The sequence below is a fragment of the Calliopsis andreniformis genome, chromosome 3, assembly GCF_051401765.1.
Source record: "Calliopsis andreniformis isolate RMS-2024a chromosome 3, iyCalAndr_principal, whole genome shotgun sequence".
NCBI lineage: Eukaryota > Metazoa > Arthropoda > Insecta > Hymenoptera > Andrenidae > Calliopsis > Calliopsis andreniformis.
The window spans coordinates 22375756-22392522 of NC_135064.1; the positions used below are offsets into that span (position 1 = coordinate 22375756).

Sequence of the window (16767 nt, forward strand, 5' to 3'; positions counted from 1 at the left end):
GGATGCAGTCCCCGCCTCGATCGACGCGACGCCGAGCCGCGTCGGTCGCGCTGCCGAAATCACGCTAGCTGCGACGCAGAACGCGTTTTTGTTTGCCGCCGTGGCGTGTCGTGGCCTGTAATCGGGACGACGGTGGTCACGGACGCGGATGTGGCGAGCCAGCTGGGGGTTCGCTGATTTTATGAACGACTCTGGTGTTCGGGCGTTCAACGTGAATGGAGACCGGTGGAAACGTAGAAAGTGGTATTGAATCGATGCATGGCGATGGGATGCGGCTGGGGAGTTATGTTGTTATGATTGCTTCTCGAAGTATGATGGGGTTCGGAGGATCGATCGAATCGATGAAGGTCTTTGATGGGAGGATTATGCATCTGGTTTGTCTGTGGACGAGGAGAAGTTGTGAATGGATGAATGGAGTTGTGGCGGAGAAGAGTGTGACGAAGATGAATGAACTTGGCGTGCGTTGAGTGTGTTGGGTTAGGAAGAGGGTTTGAAGTGTAACCCTGTAGGAAAGTATTAGGGCGCGCTTAGTCACATTATATGTATTAAAAAAAGGTTCCAAAATGAGTGGAAAATTATACCTAAAACACTTAACATTCGCATTAAATGTGTCTGACTTGGGACTTATTCTACTGCCGACGTACGCTAGTCTAGTCAGACACAGCGAAATTAGTAGAATAAGTCCGAAGTCAGCCATACTAGACCTAGTAGAATAAGTACCAAGTCAGACGCACAGAAATCAGTAGAATAATACTTACTCCTGGCGCAGAGAAATCAGTAGATTAAGTCCCAAGTCAGACACAGCGAAACCTCGCCTAACTCTAACATCTAGTATCATCACTTAAATTAATGATAATGAATAAGCAATATTATTATAATATCGTTATAAATTTAATGTTAATATGTATTGAGTTATACGTTTCATTTGGGGCAGAAACTACTGCAATCTCTTCCTGCGACATAGAAATTGGTCACAGTGATGAGTAATCCTTTTGGAGCACAACTGATGGAAGGAAGATATCAGTTAAAGATTCCAGTGACTCATGGCTACCAGAAGGCTAGTTATCTAACACCGGTTGATAATAAAATGGTACTTGAATATAGAGAACTATTCTCTTACTATGTTCAAAATCATTTTTCTGCAGTATCCCTTGCAGTATACATACATACATGTATAAGAAATGTATGAATGGGCCATTACAAAAATATTAGAATTACTGATTGTTACAATTTCTTTTATTGGTCGATGTTACCTAGAAGTTCTGTCGTAATTATAGGAATACCCAATAGTAGTTAAGTACCACTTTCCACCTCATGTTGGGTTCTAGTTACGTTCAACTAGTTTGCAGATTTAAAAACTTCGAAATCCTGAAATTTGTACAATTTCAAACTCAAATATTAAAATACTAAAAATTGAACACTCGCCAGAATTTGAGTACCAAGATGCTCAGATAGATAGGATGATCTCTTCACAGAAATCTGATACTAAATGGATTAATTCCCAATCAAAAAAGAGGACACAGGACCGCCTAATGGGCCAAGAATATTTTGCCCGCAGCATTTGTGCATGTATCGCTGCAGAGGGGAACAGATGCCATCGAAATCGCGACCGCGTACAGCCTATTTCGAGAAAGTTACAAGATGATGTTCCAGCACGATTATAGGCATTCAGCAAAGCCAAGCGTGTTTGCTTACAGTGGGCTTCACCTTGAGGAAATTGCAAGATGAAACTCCTTTGATCGACACTTGGTCGATGAAACAGTTTTGTTTTCCACATTTCCATACTGTGTCTACGTAATGGTAACATTATATACGACTTACTACTACACTATGTATGATTAGGTATAACAGCAACTGCATATTGTGATAAAAACTTTAATAAAATAAGAAGAATTGTAATATTTGATCCAAACTATCAACAGATTTTCTTCGTTTCCTCTTACTAATTATAACAAATTCCACCTGCAAGCTGCTCAGGAACTGATTACGAAAATTTCAGTCAGCTTCGCTTCTTTTTTTACACACAAGTTCCACGTACCCCAGATTACATAATTCTGCATCTTTTTAATTTTAGAGAATTAGGTCATATATATACGCGCTGAAAAAGCTAGAATTATTCAAATCCTCTAATTGTCAATCAACCACCCATCTCGTAGATCCACTAACGAGCCTGAGGCTCACCCATTCGAAGACCCTGTCATCCTCAAAACGGCTGAACGCCGAGCACGGTGCTTTATGTAAGCCAATTAATTTATGCGGCTTAATTCGACCGGACTAATTGCAAGCTTTCGCTCGCAGAGATCCACCGATGCATTCCGTGGCGCTCCGAACGATTCATTCCAGAGAACATCGCACATTCCATGACGAATATCGTCGGGGGTTGGATCGGCGGAAAGAGAAAATCGTTTAGCATCTACTGCGCTTTCAGAATCAATCCAAAGACTGCAACGTACACGCTGCGCCCACACTCGCGTCGTACAACTTTCGCAATCGTCATAACTCGTACGCAAATTGCATCGTCTTGTTAGGCAATTTTCGACACGCTTCGTCGAGCTTACGGTTCAATGAGGCTTTTTGTTACTTAGTTTATGAAGTTTTAGATAATTTCTGTATGATGGATTATTTATCTTTACTTCGTGCACGAGTTCATGAATTATTCAAGTAACCTGATAGGGTATCTTGTGCAATTAAAATTTTGGCTTTGGCTTTGGCTTTGGCTTCTTTATCGTGTTTACGCGGGGTGAATAGTAAGCAGTGGTCATAAATTCTGTCATGATTTGGGAGCTGGGAAATAAAAGTGTATAGAGAAATTAGTTAAACTGTGGTTACAGTGGATGCTTTTTCTGACGAACTGATGTTCTGACGAATATGTCTAAACTTGTCTCGCTCATACAATGCATATTCGTCAGGACATCAAGATCGTCAAAGTGTGAATGCACCAGAGTTCGCGAATAATATAGAAATTAAATTTCCTATAAATCGTCTGTTCACGTATCTGCTCGCATACTGTTCTTATTATTCGCGGAAAAATCAAGTAAGGATGATAAAAAGTTTGTTTCATTTTTACATCTGTTATTATATAAAATCATAATTTAGAATTTCTGTATTTATTTAAGCGAGCTATTTCCCAACCAAAAATTGTCGAATTCCCAGCCACGCCGATCAGTTAAAATTCTGGGTCCTCCTACTCGGTTACGTGAAATCTTCCCCTCAATCTAATCAGAGGAAAAAGGTTTCCGTTGAAACACGAGGGACGGTTTTCTTGCCAAGAAAACTCTCGCCCCAAAAGGCACAGGCTTTCTACCGATGCTTTACCGTCGTGTTTTCTTCTGTTCCAGCGCCAAACAGCCCACTCCATCTTAGCAACAGGGCTCACGTCTTGCTTCTGCTGAATAGGCCTCAAGCCTCCCTTACGGATGCTGATCATGCTGTTAGGTTACGACCAGACTGGGGCAAGGTGAGAATGACTTTTCTCTGTGATACATTTTCGGTAGTACGCATAAAAGAATATATATATGTACACTTTATTTAAAATTAGCATTTGTGGAAATTTGATTTTCTATTTTGAGGACCAGAGGAAATATGCAGATCTTTTTTATTAAAATTTTCATGAATAATTGCAGGGCTCAGTGCAAAAATCAGTCAGCTCTAGGTTTTAAAAGATTTTACAAGCTATGTTAACAAGAAAATACTGAATATTAAAGTAAATGAAAATTTACAGAAATATACAAACAGTTTTTGTTAAAAATTGGAGCTGACTGATCCTTGCACCGAGTCCTTGAATTCTACTTTCTCACTCGAAAGTAACTAGTAGAAAAATATAAATGAAATATTTATATCGATATAGTTTGGCTGAGAAATACTAGGAAATGTTGAATTCATATCAAGTTGTAACTGGCTCTAAAGCTGCAGACTAGAAGCGAGTTGTAGTTCAGGAGAATCGTTATGCGTGAACCGTAAATGACTCCCGTTATTCAGAGACATATCTAGTGGCTTTCGAGAAGCTGTTTTCTAGAAAATAGTGATACAGATTGTACAGTAAGTTCGAGTGGTTCGTTCGCATGAAAACTGTGGCATAAGGGGTGAGTTTCTTCCACTTGGCACGCTCTTCGATCAGATGTTTGGCAACGCTCTGTCCCTCTACCCTTAACCCAATCTCGATCCAAACTCCCACATACCATGGTGATGTATTACCATAATCCAAATCTAAAGATTAGGCCAGATCTTTGATCAGGATCACGTGAGGATGCATGATAAATGGAAAATGTTCCCTCTGCCTGCCACCATTTCGATATTACTTATTTCAATGATACGTATTAAATAAATAGTATTAGTATCAATTAATATTTCTACATAAACAATTACTTGGAAATGAAAACTATTCGATTTCAAATTACTTAATAAAATTTTCATCTTAATCTGAGGAATTAATAATGACATACTTAATTTAGAGTAATAACGGGTATATTTTCTCGCACTTCACATAGTAATTAGACCGTTATTAGCGTATCGATTCTCTGATTGAATTTCTCGTGTTTCTACGCTTATGCATAATGCAACGCGGCACAATCCTTCGTTGTCGCAGTACCGTTGCATAGATTACACGTTTACACGTATAGCAACAGGTAAAAACAAGAGACTCTAGATAAACGTTCGCCTCCGAATGCTAGAGAAATTTCAACCGTGATAAATTTAGATATTCTCTTGTCCTTTTTTTCCCTTCTACAATAACGGTTCACGTATTACCTAATCCTCTGTTGCAGCAGTTGAACTACTTACACTATAGATGTATACTAGAAATATCGCGACTGTGCGCACAAGAAATAGAAATTGTTTCACGTTATAATTATTATGTGTCTACCAACAGGGTCATTATAGAAGAGGGGTGGCACTGTCGGCGCTGGGCAGACACGAAGAGGCGCTCTTTGCCCTTTGCATCAGCGTGGCTATCGACAAGAATCCTCAAGCTGTGCGGCACGAATTGATCAAGGTATGTTCATTTTTCTGTAGACGTAAATGTTACGTTGTCCCGTGAATAACGCTCACCTTTCGCGCCTTGTTCTCAAGCGAGAACCCCGTGAATTTGATCAATGAAAATCTGTAAAAGGAAATGCAACTTGCGGTATATAAAGAGAGGTATAAAAGAAAAGCACTTGCATTCTTTAATACGACCACATAAAGAATCGAACGGCTTGCAGGACACGAGAAAAAGAAATGGAGACATTTATCGAATGGAAAATAATCTTACTGATAAATATTCAAAATAGCGTCTTGTATAGAGCTGCATGAAATTTCAATTTTTCTCTCTATCGATGAATGCATCTGTGGGTGTATTTTATGCATTTCTCCTTGAAAAGCAAGTTCCTTTATACGCTCGCATAAATAATGCAAGGTACAAGAAATGAGAAAGAATAAAGTAATCCAGTAGGATGTCCTGCCGCCAACTGGCACAGTGAAAGGTGCATCCACTTGCAAATGCATAAATTAAGTCCCTTTATTCCAAATTGGAACATCCTGCATCATACGAGCGACTGGATTTTCCACGAATGAAAGCAAAGGAAGAAACGTGAATTTTATAATAATCGTATTATTCGTCCATTGCAATTTTAGTACCACGATCGTCGTACTGTGTACGTAGACTAACGGTGCAAACTATCTAGAAAGAAAGAAGGGAATCAAGATATTGTACGAGAGTCACGAACGTACACAAAAGAAGTGGACGTCTCTGTGCGCGACGGTATTTCCGGTACGGCTGGCAGTGGTGTAGCTTAATGACTCGGTGCATGATAATAGTAGTCAGGTGAGTGACCCGTGCCAGAGGGCAATGATAACCACTCACGAGTAGACATACTATTTGAAAAGAGCGTACTGTTTGCTCTGTGACGTACGATCTTTCCCCTCTGCGTTCTGGGTCACCAGTAACCCTCTGAGTCTCCATTCTCCGCGTCAAGATGGTGCTTTATTGTCGAAGAGGAAGAGAGATATACGCGAGTAATACGCGTACCTCTTATGCAACGTGATGCACGATGCTGTTGACTGTGAACCACAGCATAATTTCACTTCTTTTTGACAAATTGGCATAGTCTGGTAATTGATGTATTGATTTATACAGTGTTCGACAAGAAGTGTTAGAAATTTTTATGGGTAATTTTATGGATTAAAATAAGAGGAAAAATGAGAATGAAAATTCGTCTGAAGTCTTGGTTTAAAGTTGTTACTTGTTGAGAAGACGCTTAAAATTCGCGTGAAATATGTCTGACTTGGGACTCATTCTACTGACTTCGCTACGCCTGATCTGGCTAGTGCTTGTCGGCAGTAGAATCAGACATAAATCAGACACATTTCACGCACTTTTTAGTTTAGTTTTCTCAACAATTAATAACTCTGAAATAAATCCTTCGATGCAATCGTGTCATTCTTGATTTTCGTCTTATTTTATAGTGTATAATTACCCCTCAAAATTTAACACCTGTTGTCGACCATACATATTGGAGTTTTACATATTGTGGGTGCTTGTCAATTCGTGTTTCAATATTCTGACTGCCAGTGTGTTTATTTGTCCAATTATAAAGAACATTAATTTTCATGTTTATAAATATTAATAAAAATTCCTAAACAAGGCAGTACCTATTAGCAAACATGGGATATAGTAACTTGAATATAAAATTTAATTAAAAGTAGTCCTGTATAAAATTATAATCTCTATATACGATACCACGACAGAATTTATGGCAAATAGATAGCGTGGCAGTCAGAGTTGTACATTAAATAATAATTTATATATTCCTTGGTTAAATACATTTCTATTTGCTAGCAATTTAATGTCGTCAATTCAGAATAGGTAGAGCACTAGAACATTATTAACGACAATTGCGTAAATATATTATATAAGATTATTACGAACTGTCTCATTACGAAATGCCTAAGTCAAGCACACAGAAACGTTAAGTTTTTATTCGAACTAAAAGTCTGCACGAGAGTCAAACGTACATATATACTGGTAGATCCACTTTTAATTGAAAAAAGTTGTACGTCCTATTGGGAATCAAAGGGTTAATTAAATCCGATTAAATCTGACTCCGCGAGAGTCGTGACGACTGTAATGGACCACGCTCCATGTTATTAACTAGGGAGTATGTAGAAGTGATAGTCTTTCGAGGCAGCTTTTAAAGCCTACTCTTTCTCTATTTTATGCAATCATTACCTACCCTTCCGGTTAACAATTAAATTAACTTAGAAGAGAAATTTATTTCAAAGAATACTAATTTATAGGTACTATAACTACCTACCAATGTTAATATAAAACATTTTTAATAGTAATCATCCTGTACTGAGAAAATACTAATTTATTTCCAAAAATTTCTGCAAAAATCTCGCAGACTATAGGTTACAGCATAAAACACATAAATCGATTCACAAATATAATCCCAAATACCTGTCTTGCGCATTCACTGTTCCTCAGTCTCCATCACAATAGTTGCAAGACTATGAAAACGTTCACAGTAATGAGTTTTCATTCAAAATACGCGGCCAACAAAACATCACCGACTAGAAACGAGCAAACAAATACGCGTTACGCGGTATTCATTGATGAGCTTCGTAATTTCATTGAAACCGAATCTTCAACGCGTCATAAATTTCGCTGAAGCCTCCTTTTTATCGTTCCACTCGCGGAACGCCCGCGGGCTTTGTATCCCCGCCGTGGGCGGAAGATGAGCGAGCTAAGTCGCGGAATAAATATCCCGCGAATTGACTTTCATGAGTAGCACGTAGCGTTAGAGCAAACCCGCGACGACGTTTCGATTCGTTTATTATATAATAAAGCCGCGACGATTCCAGCGCGCCAACGCGAGCGGCGAAAAACCAGCCTCGGCGAAAAAGGGGAAAAAAGAAAAACGGGAATTTCTTTCCCTGTCGACCTCCGCGGCTTGGCGGATATCAATCGATGGGACGATCGCGCGATCCAATAAGACTCCAGGTGATTGACCCAAGGCTAGTCTACACTCAAGGCAAGGCCAACGGTAATTACTCGCAACTTGATACTCGAGTTCGAGCCTTTAAATCGCGGGTATCGTTTTCCCGCGCGTCGTTACGGTTTCTTGGCAGTTTCACGGTTTTCGCAGCAACGGTACCTTATGTCACGCTTTTCCTCTGAGTCAGGCTTCAATTTTATATGAAGTCTCGATGATTATGGAAGTGGAAATAGATTATGCAGGCCTTTATGGAAATTGGAAATTTTTATAGTTTACTCTTTTTAATTTTGAAAATGTAATTTTGACTCTTAATTTAGTTTAGTTTTGAATTCTTTATACTAAAAAAGTTTGACTTCTCAAACTACTTTGAGGCTTCTGTCAAGCATTCATTTTCTCATAGTAATGAAGAGCGATTTTGACTCGTAACATGATCAAAAAAATACTCGCCACACTAGGCCATTAATTTATTATGTAACATTAGAATAACGTATACAATCTCCGATTTTAAGTGCACAATAAAACGTTGGGAAGATTTCTGAGGCATTACCTAATCGTACAGAGTATGTTTCTAACTCAAGTATTCACGTCCTATGTTTGAGTCTTAGAAACCAAAGAAACGAGGTAGACTCATTGTCAGTCGTTTGGAATCTGATGATTGACAAGTCCAGAGGTACTGGTGATAAATTGAATTCCGAATGGTCATTATGTAACAAAGTGCCTGGCGAAATCATTGACGCAAGCTGCACCGGTACTTATGTAAGATTGAGGAATCATTCTTTTCGCGTGGCGCACGAGACACAGGGCGCACAATGTGTTCCTCCTGACGTCCGATGCTTTCTTTCCTCGCGAAAGAACGCTGCTCCGAATGTGGACAGATGCTTCCACGAATAACAATTGATAACGTTAGAGTAAGTGTGCCTAATTAAGAATTAATAGAGTAAGTGTCCAGGATTAGGTACACTTACCCTAGTTGCAAAGTGACGTAAAAAGCAATATGATTGAACTGAAAATTACTGGCTCTCTAGAAGAGCTATCATCAGCTATCGTCAGTAGATATGAAGTCTACCAACAAATATAATATATAATATCTGGGGTTTTGCTGGCTCCCTTGAAAACAGTTAAGAATTAAGTCACACAGAAAACAGGTAAACTGAACACACTCTGACTTTGGGATCCAGATATAGGTGCTATAAAATACACAAAATTAGAGATCAAAATTACATACATCAAAATATGGTTTTTGGACCTGTACTGTTCTTTAATTCCCCCATTGAATTGAAAGAAATAAATATGTACGACTGATGTGGTCTAGTGTTATCCGTTTGAAACGCAGCCACTCCTGCTTCTCGCCCCAGCTGTTACACACCACTGGCGAGACATTTACAACCCAGCGAAGAGAATTCACGAGACGTATGCAGACACGACGTCCACTTTGCCTACGTAATTTGCAGCCGAGGCTCAAGTTACATTTGAAATGTGCACAACGTTGCAATTACACCGCGATTTTTCCCTCCGCCCAGCGTGTCGAAACCAGCGTAAATCCTACTTACGAGGATTTACGGTCTGCAATTTGCATCGAACAGATCGGCGCGAAACAAAGAGACAGCTCTATCGCGTTAAACGGCTGCGGAGCGTGTACAGATCCTCGACGACAAAGGAGCGGCTTTCACCGCGTGGCCACATTAGAATTACAAAAGGCGTCGTTTCGTATTGTCTTTAGGTGCTGTACAAAGTGCTGTCAGTTGGGCACCGTCGTTACGGCGTTCAGTCCAGAGCCCCTTACAATCTGACGCAGGGCGCGACCCGCGCGAGGAGTCGTCACCAGCTGATGAACCCGAAGAGGAGTCGTCGAGCTGTGCTGAACGGGTCTGACTGCGAGGACAATAGCAGCGAGGGGGAGGAGGAGTTCACACAGGTACGAGTTGCACCTTTGAAAGCTAAGAAACTTAGTTGGGTACTTAAGGGAAGAGATATACTGGTCTAGACGTTAATTTTATTACACTTTTTTGAGAATTTTTGTTGCAAATAATAATGCTCAAAGCAAGTAATGTCTACAGTATGCAAGTCCTAATTTGTTTATCTTTCTATTCAAGTATTGTGCTCCACTGACGAGTTGAGTCCCGAAACCAATAGATCTGTATTGTTAGTGGATACAGTGGAGCACTATACACATGCAAGCATCACTTCAACTTCTCTTAAGACCTAGCATCACCCATCCCCAACATTGCAAAGAATATTGAAAAAATTCATGAATAAATTTAAGCCACAACATTGATACGCTAAATCACTGATCCAATTAAGAACAAGAAATCGAAAGGGGGTATAAACACGGCGTAGTAAAAGAAACAAGCAAAGATAAAAGAACAAAGAAAAACAGTAATCGCTCAGTATTGTCAGCAGTCTATCTCCAACAATGAAAGCTGAAATTGACGTGCAATTTTCTCCCCTATATCGCCTAGCAGTTTTATCATTTCGCTCGCTTCCGTTCATTAAACAACCGACCAACCCGACGACAGTAATTAACGCCCTAATTACGTTAGCGATTACGCCTCGGTCGTCGCGATTAATTGTTTTGCTTCGCTCGCGTAGATCAGTGCACCTGTCCGAGATTAACGATTCGACTGCGCCGACGCGACTCTCCTTGTCGCGGCTAGGGATCGGCAATCAATTAGCAATTATTGGCGATCGTCGAGGAAATACGGATATCGTCTGCGTGTAATAAGCGATCCGAGCGACTAAAACTTACATAAACCAGACATTTCAATTACCGACGATCTCCAATAGGCAGGATAAGCCGTGAGGTGTTCGATAACCAGTAATCGCTGGTCACGTTTAATTGCAAATCCCTGCTGGTTAATAGGGTTTCGAATTCCCCCGCTTCTTGTTGTCTACGATGTCGCCTCGCGTTACGATAAAGCTGTCTGCCGTTCGACAGACGAGACAGGAGAAAAATTGAGGCGAGGGGATTGAGTTAAACGGGTCTCGATATCGATTCGATAGCGCATCGGAGACGCTCAATCATTTTACATAATTCGATTGTTCTTGCTCGATAAATGTTAACAGTGGCGTGGTTTGCTTGGAATTTTTTAACTGTGTGAGTTGGGGTTTCTAGAAAATTTGGACAGAGTTGTGGCCGCGAGGAAAGGCGAAACGAAGTATCGAGAAATTAGGTTTCGTATAGATTTCTGTGGTTGCGTAACAAGCTATTTAGTGTTACGCAACCCCGCGGCGTCCCGCTGCAAACAATGTTGAATTGTATTTCAAAGAAAAGGAGCTCTAATCGTGTCAATCCTAATAATTTGAGATTAAAGTTCGCGCCTAATCCAATTACGCTTGTTGATTCATTGCAGACTGTTAGCAGGAGACTCCTGTCGACCGCAGCACCACAAAACAACATCAAGCTGCAGGCTGGCCTGGATCGGGTGTACCAAGACATAGAGAAATTGAAAAGTGAGTACTGGTTACTGTGATTTTATTGTTTATATGGTGATTTAGAGTGATTATGTCGTGCAGGAGAGCGTTTTAATTGCAATGCACGTATTTTAATGGGTCTTTATCGATTTGTGAAACTTGACAAGTCGAGGACACTATTTAACACCCTTTATTTGGAGATAGGTGGTTAGCAGTTTACGAGATAATAATTAGATACAAATGCCCAGTGTATCTTGCATTCTGATGATATTTGTAAATTTGAAAATTTAAAGATTTGGAAATTTGAATATTTGAAAATTTGAAAATTTGAATATTTGAAAATTTAAATATTTGAATATTTAAATATTTGAAAATTTGAATATTTGAAAATTTGAATATTTAAATATTTGAAAATTTGAATATTTGATTTGAAAATTTATAAAAATTTTAATACTTGAATATTTACGGACCTCCAAATTTTCAGATTTTTCAGAAAAGTAAAAACTCATTAAATAGTGAGCGTTACATTAGGAAAACTCTCGTCGTAGGTCATCAAAAGTGCAATAAATTTTTACGCGTTAGCAAGGTTGTCAATCCTGAAACGAAACTTCGATCACTTATAAAAAATGAATTCCTACTTGGAAAGGTTAGCCGATTACGTTTTATCTGACATTTCGTATTAATAACTGGCGTTGCACATTTACCACGATACATACGGTTGAATACGTTCCATTGATAAACGAATCCTCGATAACGAGTTATTTCTAAAACGATTTATTTAACGCTCGAGTGGGATGAAAAATTCGTTTCAATTATTTTTACGATATTGCATCAATTAATGATCGAACGTTTACGCCCTTTTGGTTCCCATTATAAAATATATCTAATGTTACTTATAACTCGCTCGCATTTTGTATTGAACTGCTACCTATTTAATGCACAACTTGAAAAATCTTGCACAATATTTTACGAATAGCTCAGTTTCAAAGTATATATTTGAAATTTATAATCCCATTTCATATCTGATCAAACCCAGTTGCCTTGTGATTGATTGAAACCACAACTTTTTCAGGACTAGATGCCAGGCCCGCTGAGATTCTTTTACCACCCCTTTCTGGTAGCACAGCAGGCGAGTTAGATTGTATACTGTGCTGTCGACAATTATGGAAACCCGTAACGACACCATGTGGGCATACGTACTGCTGGATGTGTCTGGATCGCTGCTTGGACTACTCGTCGGCTTGTCCCTTGTGTGTCACATCGCTAGCTGATGTAAGTACCTGTTTTCTAAAATAAAACTTGTTTTGAATATTGAGCTTAGAAACGTGTAGTATAATCTATCATTGGTCTCTGTAACTTCATCCTTCTTATATATTACCGCGTACAAAACCATAAATTTAGAAGGATTAATAAATAGGTAATACGTAGAAGAACTCAGGACACATTGATTAGTTCTTCAGTATACCACAGAGTTTAATGCTAAAGCTCATACTGAATCTCAAATAAAAATTAACTATCACCATAGGTAGAAAAAAGCTTTGAAGATCGATAATTCAATATTACGTTAGTTACTCAAAACTTATATTCTAGTAGAAGTCCAAAGTTCAAATTGCCCACATTTTCTCCTTATACTCGTTTTTATCATTATTCATTCCACGTACACGTATCACATCGAACAAATATTTCATATTATTATAATATACATACAATATTCCCTTTATCTTGTATCACCTATCCCGATCCTTGTTTCCCCTTTTTCATTCTCTCGATACTTGTTTCTTCGATCGAATAAATTCTTCGAATTTCCAACGTCGATTCCACAAACGTGACTCGTTAGCCACGAGTCGTTGATCTCGGTCGCCATTCCCTGGAACAAAATGATTCTCGCGGTATGTACAGCATCGGCAACACCTGTTCATAAAGGAGACATAATACTTCCTAGCGGTTAACGATGCTGCAGATCGAAATGATTATTGTTTGCGGTCACCATGGTCGTCAGAAGCTTCCGTGTTCGCGACGTCATTACCAATTGTCTACGCAGGCATCATGGTTAATGACGTTCAATAATTTTTGCGGCGTGGAATCTTGCATCCTTTCCTCGTTCCCTTTCAACGCTGTACTACATTATGTACTGTGCATCCATCACTCTATGTCTTTGTTTCTGATAACAGTTTCTCTGGTTTTTGTTTCTTGAGTTCTTAGAATTCACTGATAGAATTTATAACACAGACACATTATCTATTTATTTATTGTAGAAGATTTGTTAGTGAAATTTCAAAGTCCCAAAATCTGTTCAAAATACTTAGGTTATTTATTGTAGCAATAAATATCGAATAACTACGCCTGGATCTCTTTTTACGCGGTGGACGTTGCAACTTGACACTTGTAGAACTTACAAATGAATTTTTATTCTTTATAAGACCCTCTATATTCTTTAAATCACTCACTCAAGCATAACTTCCATTAGATAATTCCATTTGTCTTGTCAACGTGTGTTTAGTAATTCTTCCTAAGCTTACAATTAGGCTCCTGCTGTTCCTAAAAGTCATAGATACACTTTCTAGTCCTCACTTCTGAATTACATCTACGATATCATCGTTACCTTCTCAGAGACTTAACGGGACCACGAAACTGTATCAGCCACACCAACAACTCTGTAATCTATATCCCTAATCCGAAGCCTAACAGGCACCGCGTACAACCGACTGAAACGTTCAATGCATTATTAACGCCAGCCCTCGGGCTACGCCTCGAAAGCTCTTCGTCAAAGACGCGAACCGGGGTTCATGAAAAAGTCACGAATTTCGCTGGCGTGGTCTTCCTGTTGAAGGACGACGAGACTTCTGGTCGACTTAGCAAAGTGTCCCCTGCTTGCAGTACTTGGCCAGCAGCCAGAAGACGGTGACGGAGTTCGTGGAGAGGGCTTTGAAGACGGTGGCTCCAGCGGAATATGCTTCGAGGGCGGCCAGCCACCGATTAGAGCTCGTCCAGGGGCTTGGGCTCCTAGGCAGCGAGCAGATCGCGGTTTTCGTCTGCACCACGGCCTTCCCATGCGTCGCCTGCCCTCTCTTCGTCTACGAGCCGAGATACAGGCTCATGGTTCGACGGTGTGTCGAGAGCGGCGTGCGTCAGTTTGGTATTGCGGCGTGTCTCAACAGAGAAGCCACGGGAGCAAAAAGGTAATTGTCTAATATTGAGTCTTGAAGAGTTACGTGGAATAAAATGGTCAGGCAGATCTTGCAGAAATAGATTTAGAGGCTTCTAAGTAGATTTATGCAGGGTTGGCTTTTGGAGGATCTGTTATGGATCCTTGGAAAATTAAGGAACCTAGCTTGACTACAGTAAGAGCAGTTTTATTAAATTTAGAAAGTTGGCTCTTACTGATTCTAGCAAACTTGAACTGGTTAGGGTACTTTTATCAATTGTAGAAGACACTTCAATAACTTCAGCTTGTCTCTGTAGAAATAGAAATTTTTTGAGAACTCTCTGTATGCTTTAGAACAGTTTAAATTGTGGATAGAGAGATAAGAGTGGAGGATACGTTTTTCTTTGGTCTTTTATGACTCACTTCTGCGTGTCTTCGATATTCTAGTTTTATCTTTTAAGTAGTTCTTAGAGTTCTAATTTAGAATGCCTTAAGTGCCATTTTGAAGCTTTCTTTTCTTATAGAAAGTGTTTTGATGCGAAATTCAGTACTGCAGTAGTTATGAATTTTTCAGATACGCGGAATATGGCACCATGCTCGAGATTCGGGACAGAGTCCTGTTGAAAGACGGCTGCAGTATTCTCAGCACAGTTGGAGGGAGGAGATTTAGGGTTCTCTCTGGGGGTGAAAGGGATGGCTATGACACAGCTCAAGTGGAATTCTTGAGGGACACGATGGTGCAGGAGGACCAACTGTTGAACCTTTTGGAGCTGCATGACAAGGTGAGGAAATCAACCGAGATATTCTAATCCATTTCAATATGACTTTGAAGTATGTTGAAGTCAAAAGTGGCCCACCTTTTTAATACCTAACTGTGTACAGTGAAATATTTTTTATATCACTTTAAAAATCAAGAATAATAAAATTGTGAATAAGGCTTGAGGTCTGAATTAAGGTCTGAATAAGAACTTATTCTACTGTCGACGTGCAGTAGCCAGGTTAGACACAGCAAAGTCAGTAGAATAAGTCCCCAGTCAGACACACTGCACACGAACTTGAGACATTGTGAGAGGAACTCAAATGCATTTTTATTGTTCTTCCTCTTCGTCTTATTTTAACATGTAGAATCGCCCAAAATCACTCCTTCCATTAACAAGTACTCACTACGAAATCTAACCATCTGTCCAGGTCCGAGCGAAAGGCAGAAGGTGGTGGGACACAGTTCCATCGTCCCAGCAGACCGAGATACAGCGAGTATTCGGCCGAATGCCTGACACAGAGGAAGATTGGCCACGTCTGCCCGACGGCCCATCGTGGACGTGGTGGTTGCTGGCCATTCTACCCTTAGGTCCACAGCTCCAGGTAGGAATCCTCGGCACCACGAGTCTGGAAAAGAGATTGAGGGCCATCGAGAAGACTCTCGATCACATGGAACAGAGGCAATTGACGGTGGCTCCTGCACACTCGGAGGAAACAACCACTTCCTCCAGCATATGTCGAGATGGGGCTGGCATAACCGAAACGACGGTCTCCGTCGTTCAACAATCCTAAAGAAGAAAGGAGCACGGTGGAGAAGCTGAAGAATCGATTTAATTCGAAGGGGAGTCGACTTTCACTCGATGTACAAAGTACTTGCAGAGTAGCTTATCAAAGATTACCACTTTTTACTTGATATTTAATACGAGGAGACGGGACGGGGAAAACCCGCGGTCTCAGCTGATCAGCTGGGTTTCCTGATACGCGTCGACGGCTCACTTTTCTTCTTCTACTTAATCCTGTTAGTTACGTTTTAATTCGAGCACCGTCTCACTCGGTGCTCGTTAAACTTACGCATCCGAGCGCCTTATCGATGGAACGATGACGTTGGGTGGGAAACGAGGATTATACGGGGACACTGGATGTCGCCTGGTGACTTGCTTCGCCTTAATCGTCACGTCTTCTGGGTATGAACTGTGACTAGGTTTGGTTTCAAGGTTCAGTGGCCGAGGTAAGGCTAAGTGGACTGCTAAAGCCAGTTCCTCAACACTTCATTCTGTGCAGGATTTATAGTTTTATGCTCCTTGAAAGGTAGAAATTCTTTAGATATTCTCAGATAGACTCTCTAGAACATAACTTCAAAAAGAAATTAAGAAGAGACGTTTTAAAGCGCCTTAAAACGATCGAGTAAAGTAAAGCACAGACGATCAAATTGTGTATAATAAATTTCCAGAATAAATTTCCAACTTCTAATAGCCCTTA

General features: G+C 40.0%; 1 protein-coding gene across 1 annotated transcript in view; it reads left to right on the top strand.

Moving 5' to 3' along the window:
* Positions 1-16767, top strand: part of LOC143188947 (LON peptidase N-terminal domain and RING finger protein 3) — a 55867-nt gene extending 39100 nt beyond the window's left edge. The window contains exons 2-9 of the mRNA XM_076393507.1: positions 3339-3457; positions 4868-4990; positions 9694-9888; positions 11324-11423; positions 12457-12656; positions 14262-14563; positions 15104-15311; positions 15718-16767. Coding sequence (XP_076249622.1) covers positions 3339-3457; positions 4868-4990; positions 9694-9888; positions 11324-11423; positions 12457-12656; positions 14262-14563; positions 15104-15311; positions 15718-16080 — 1610 coding nt within the window. The 3' untranslated portion in view covers positions 16081-16767. The remainder of the gene's footprint in view (positions 1-3338; positions 3458-4867; positions 4991-9693; positions 9889-11323; positions 11424-12456; positions 12657-14261; positions 14564-15103; positions 15312-15717) is intronic.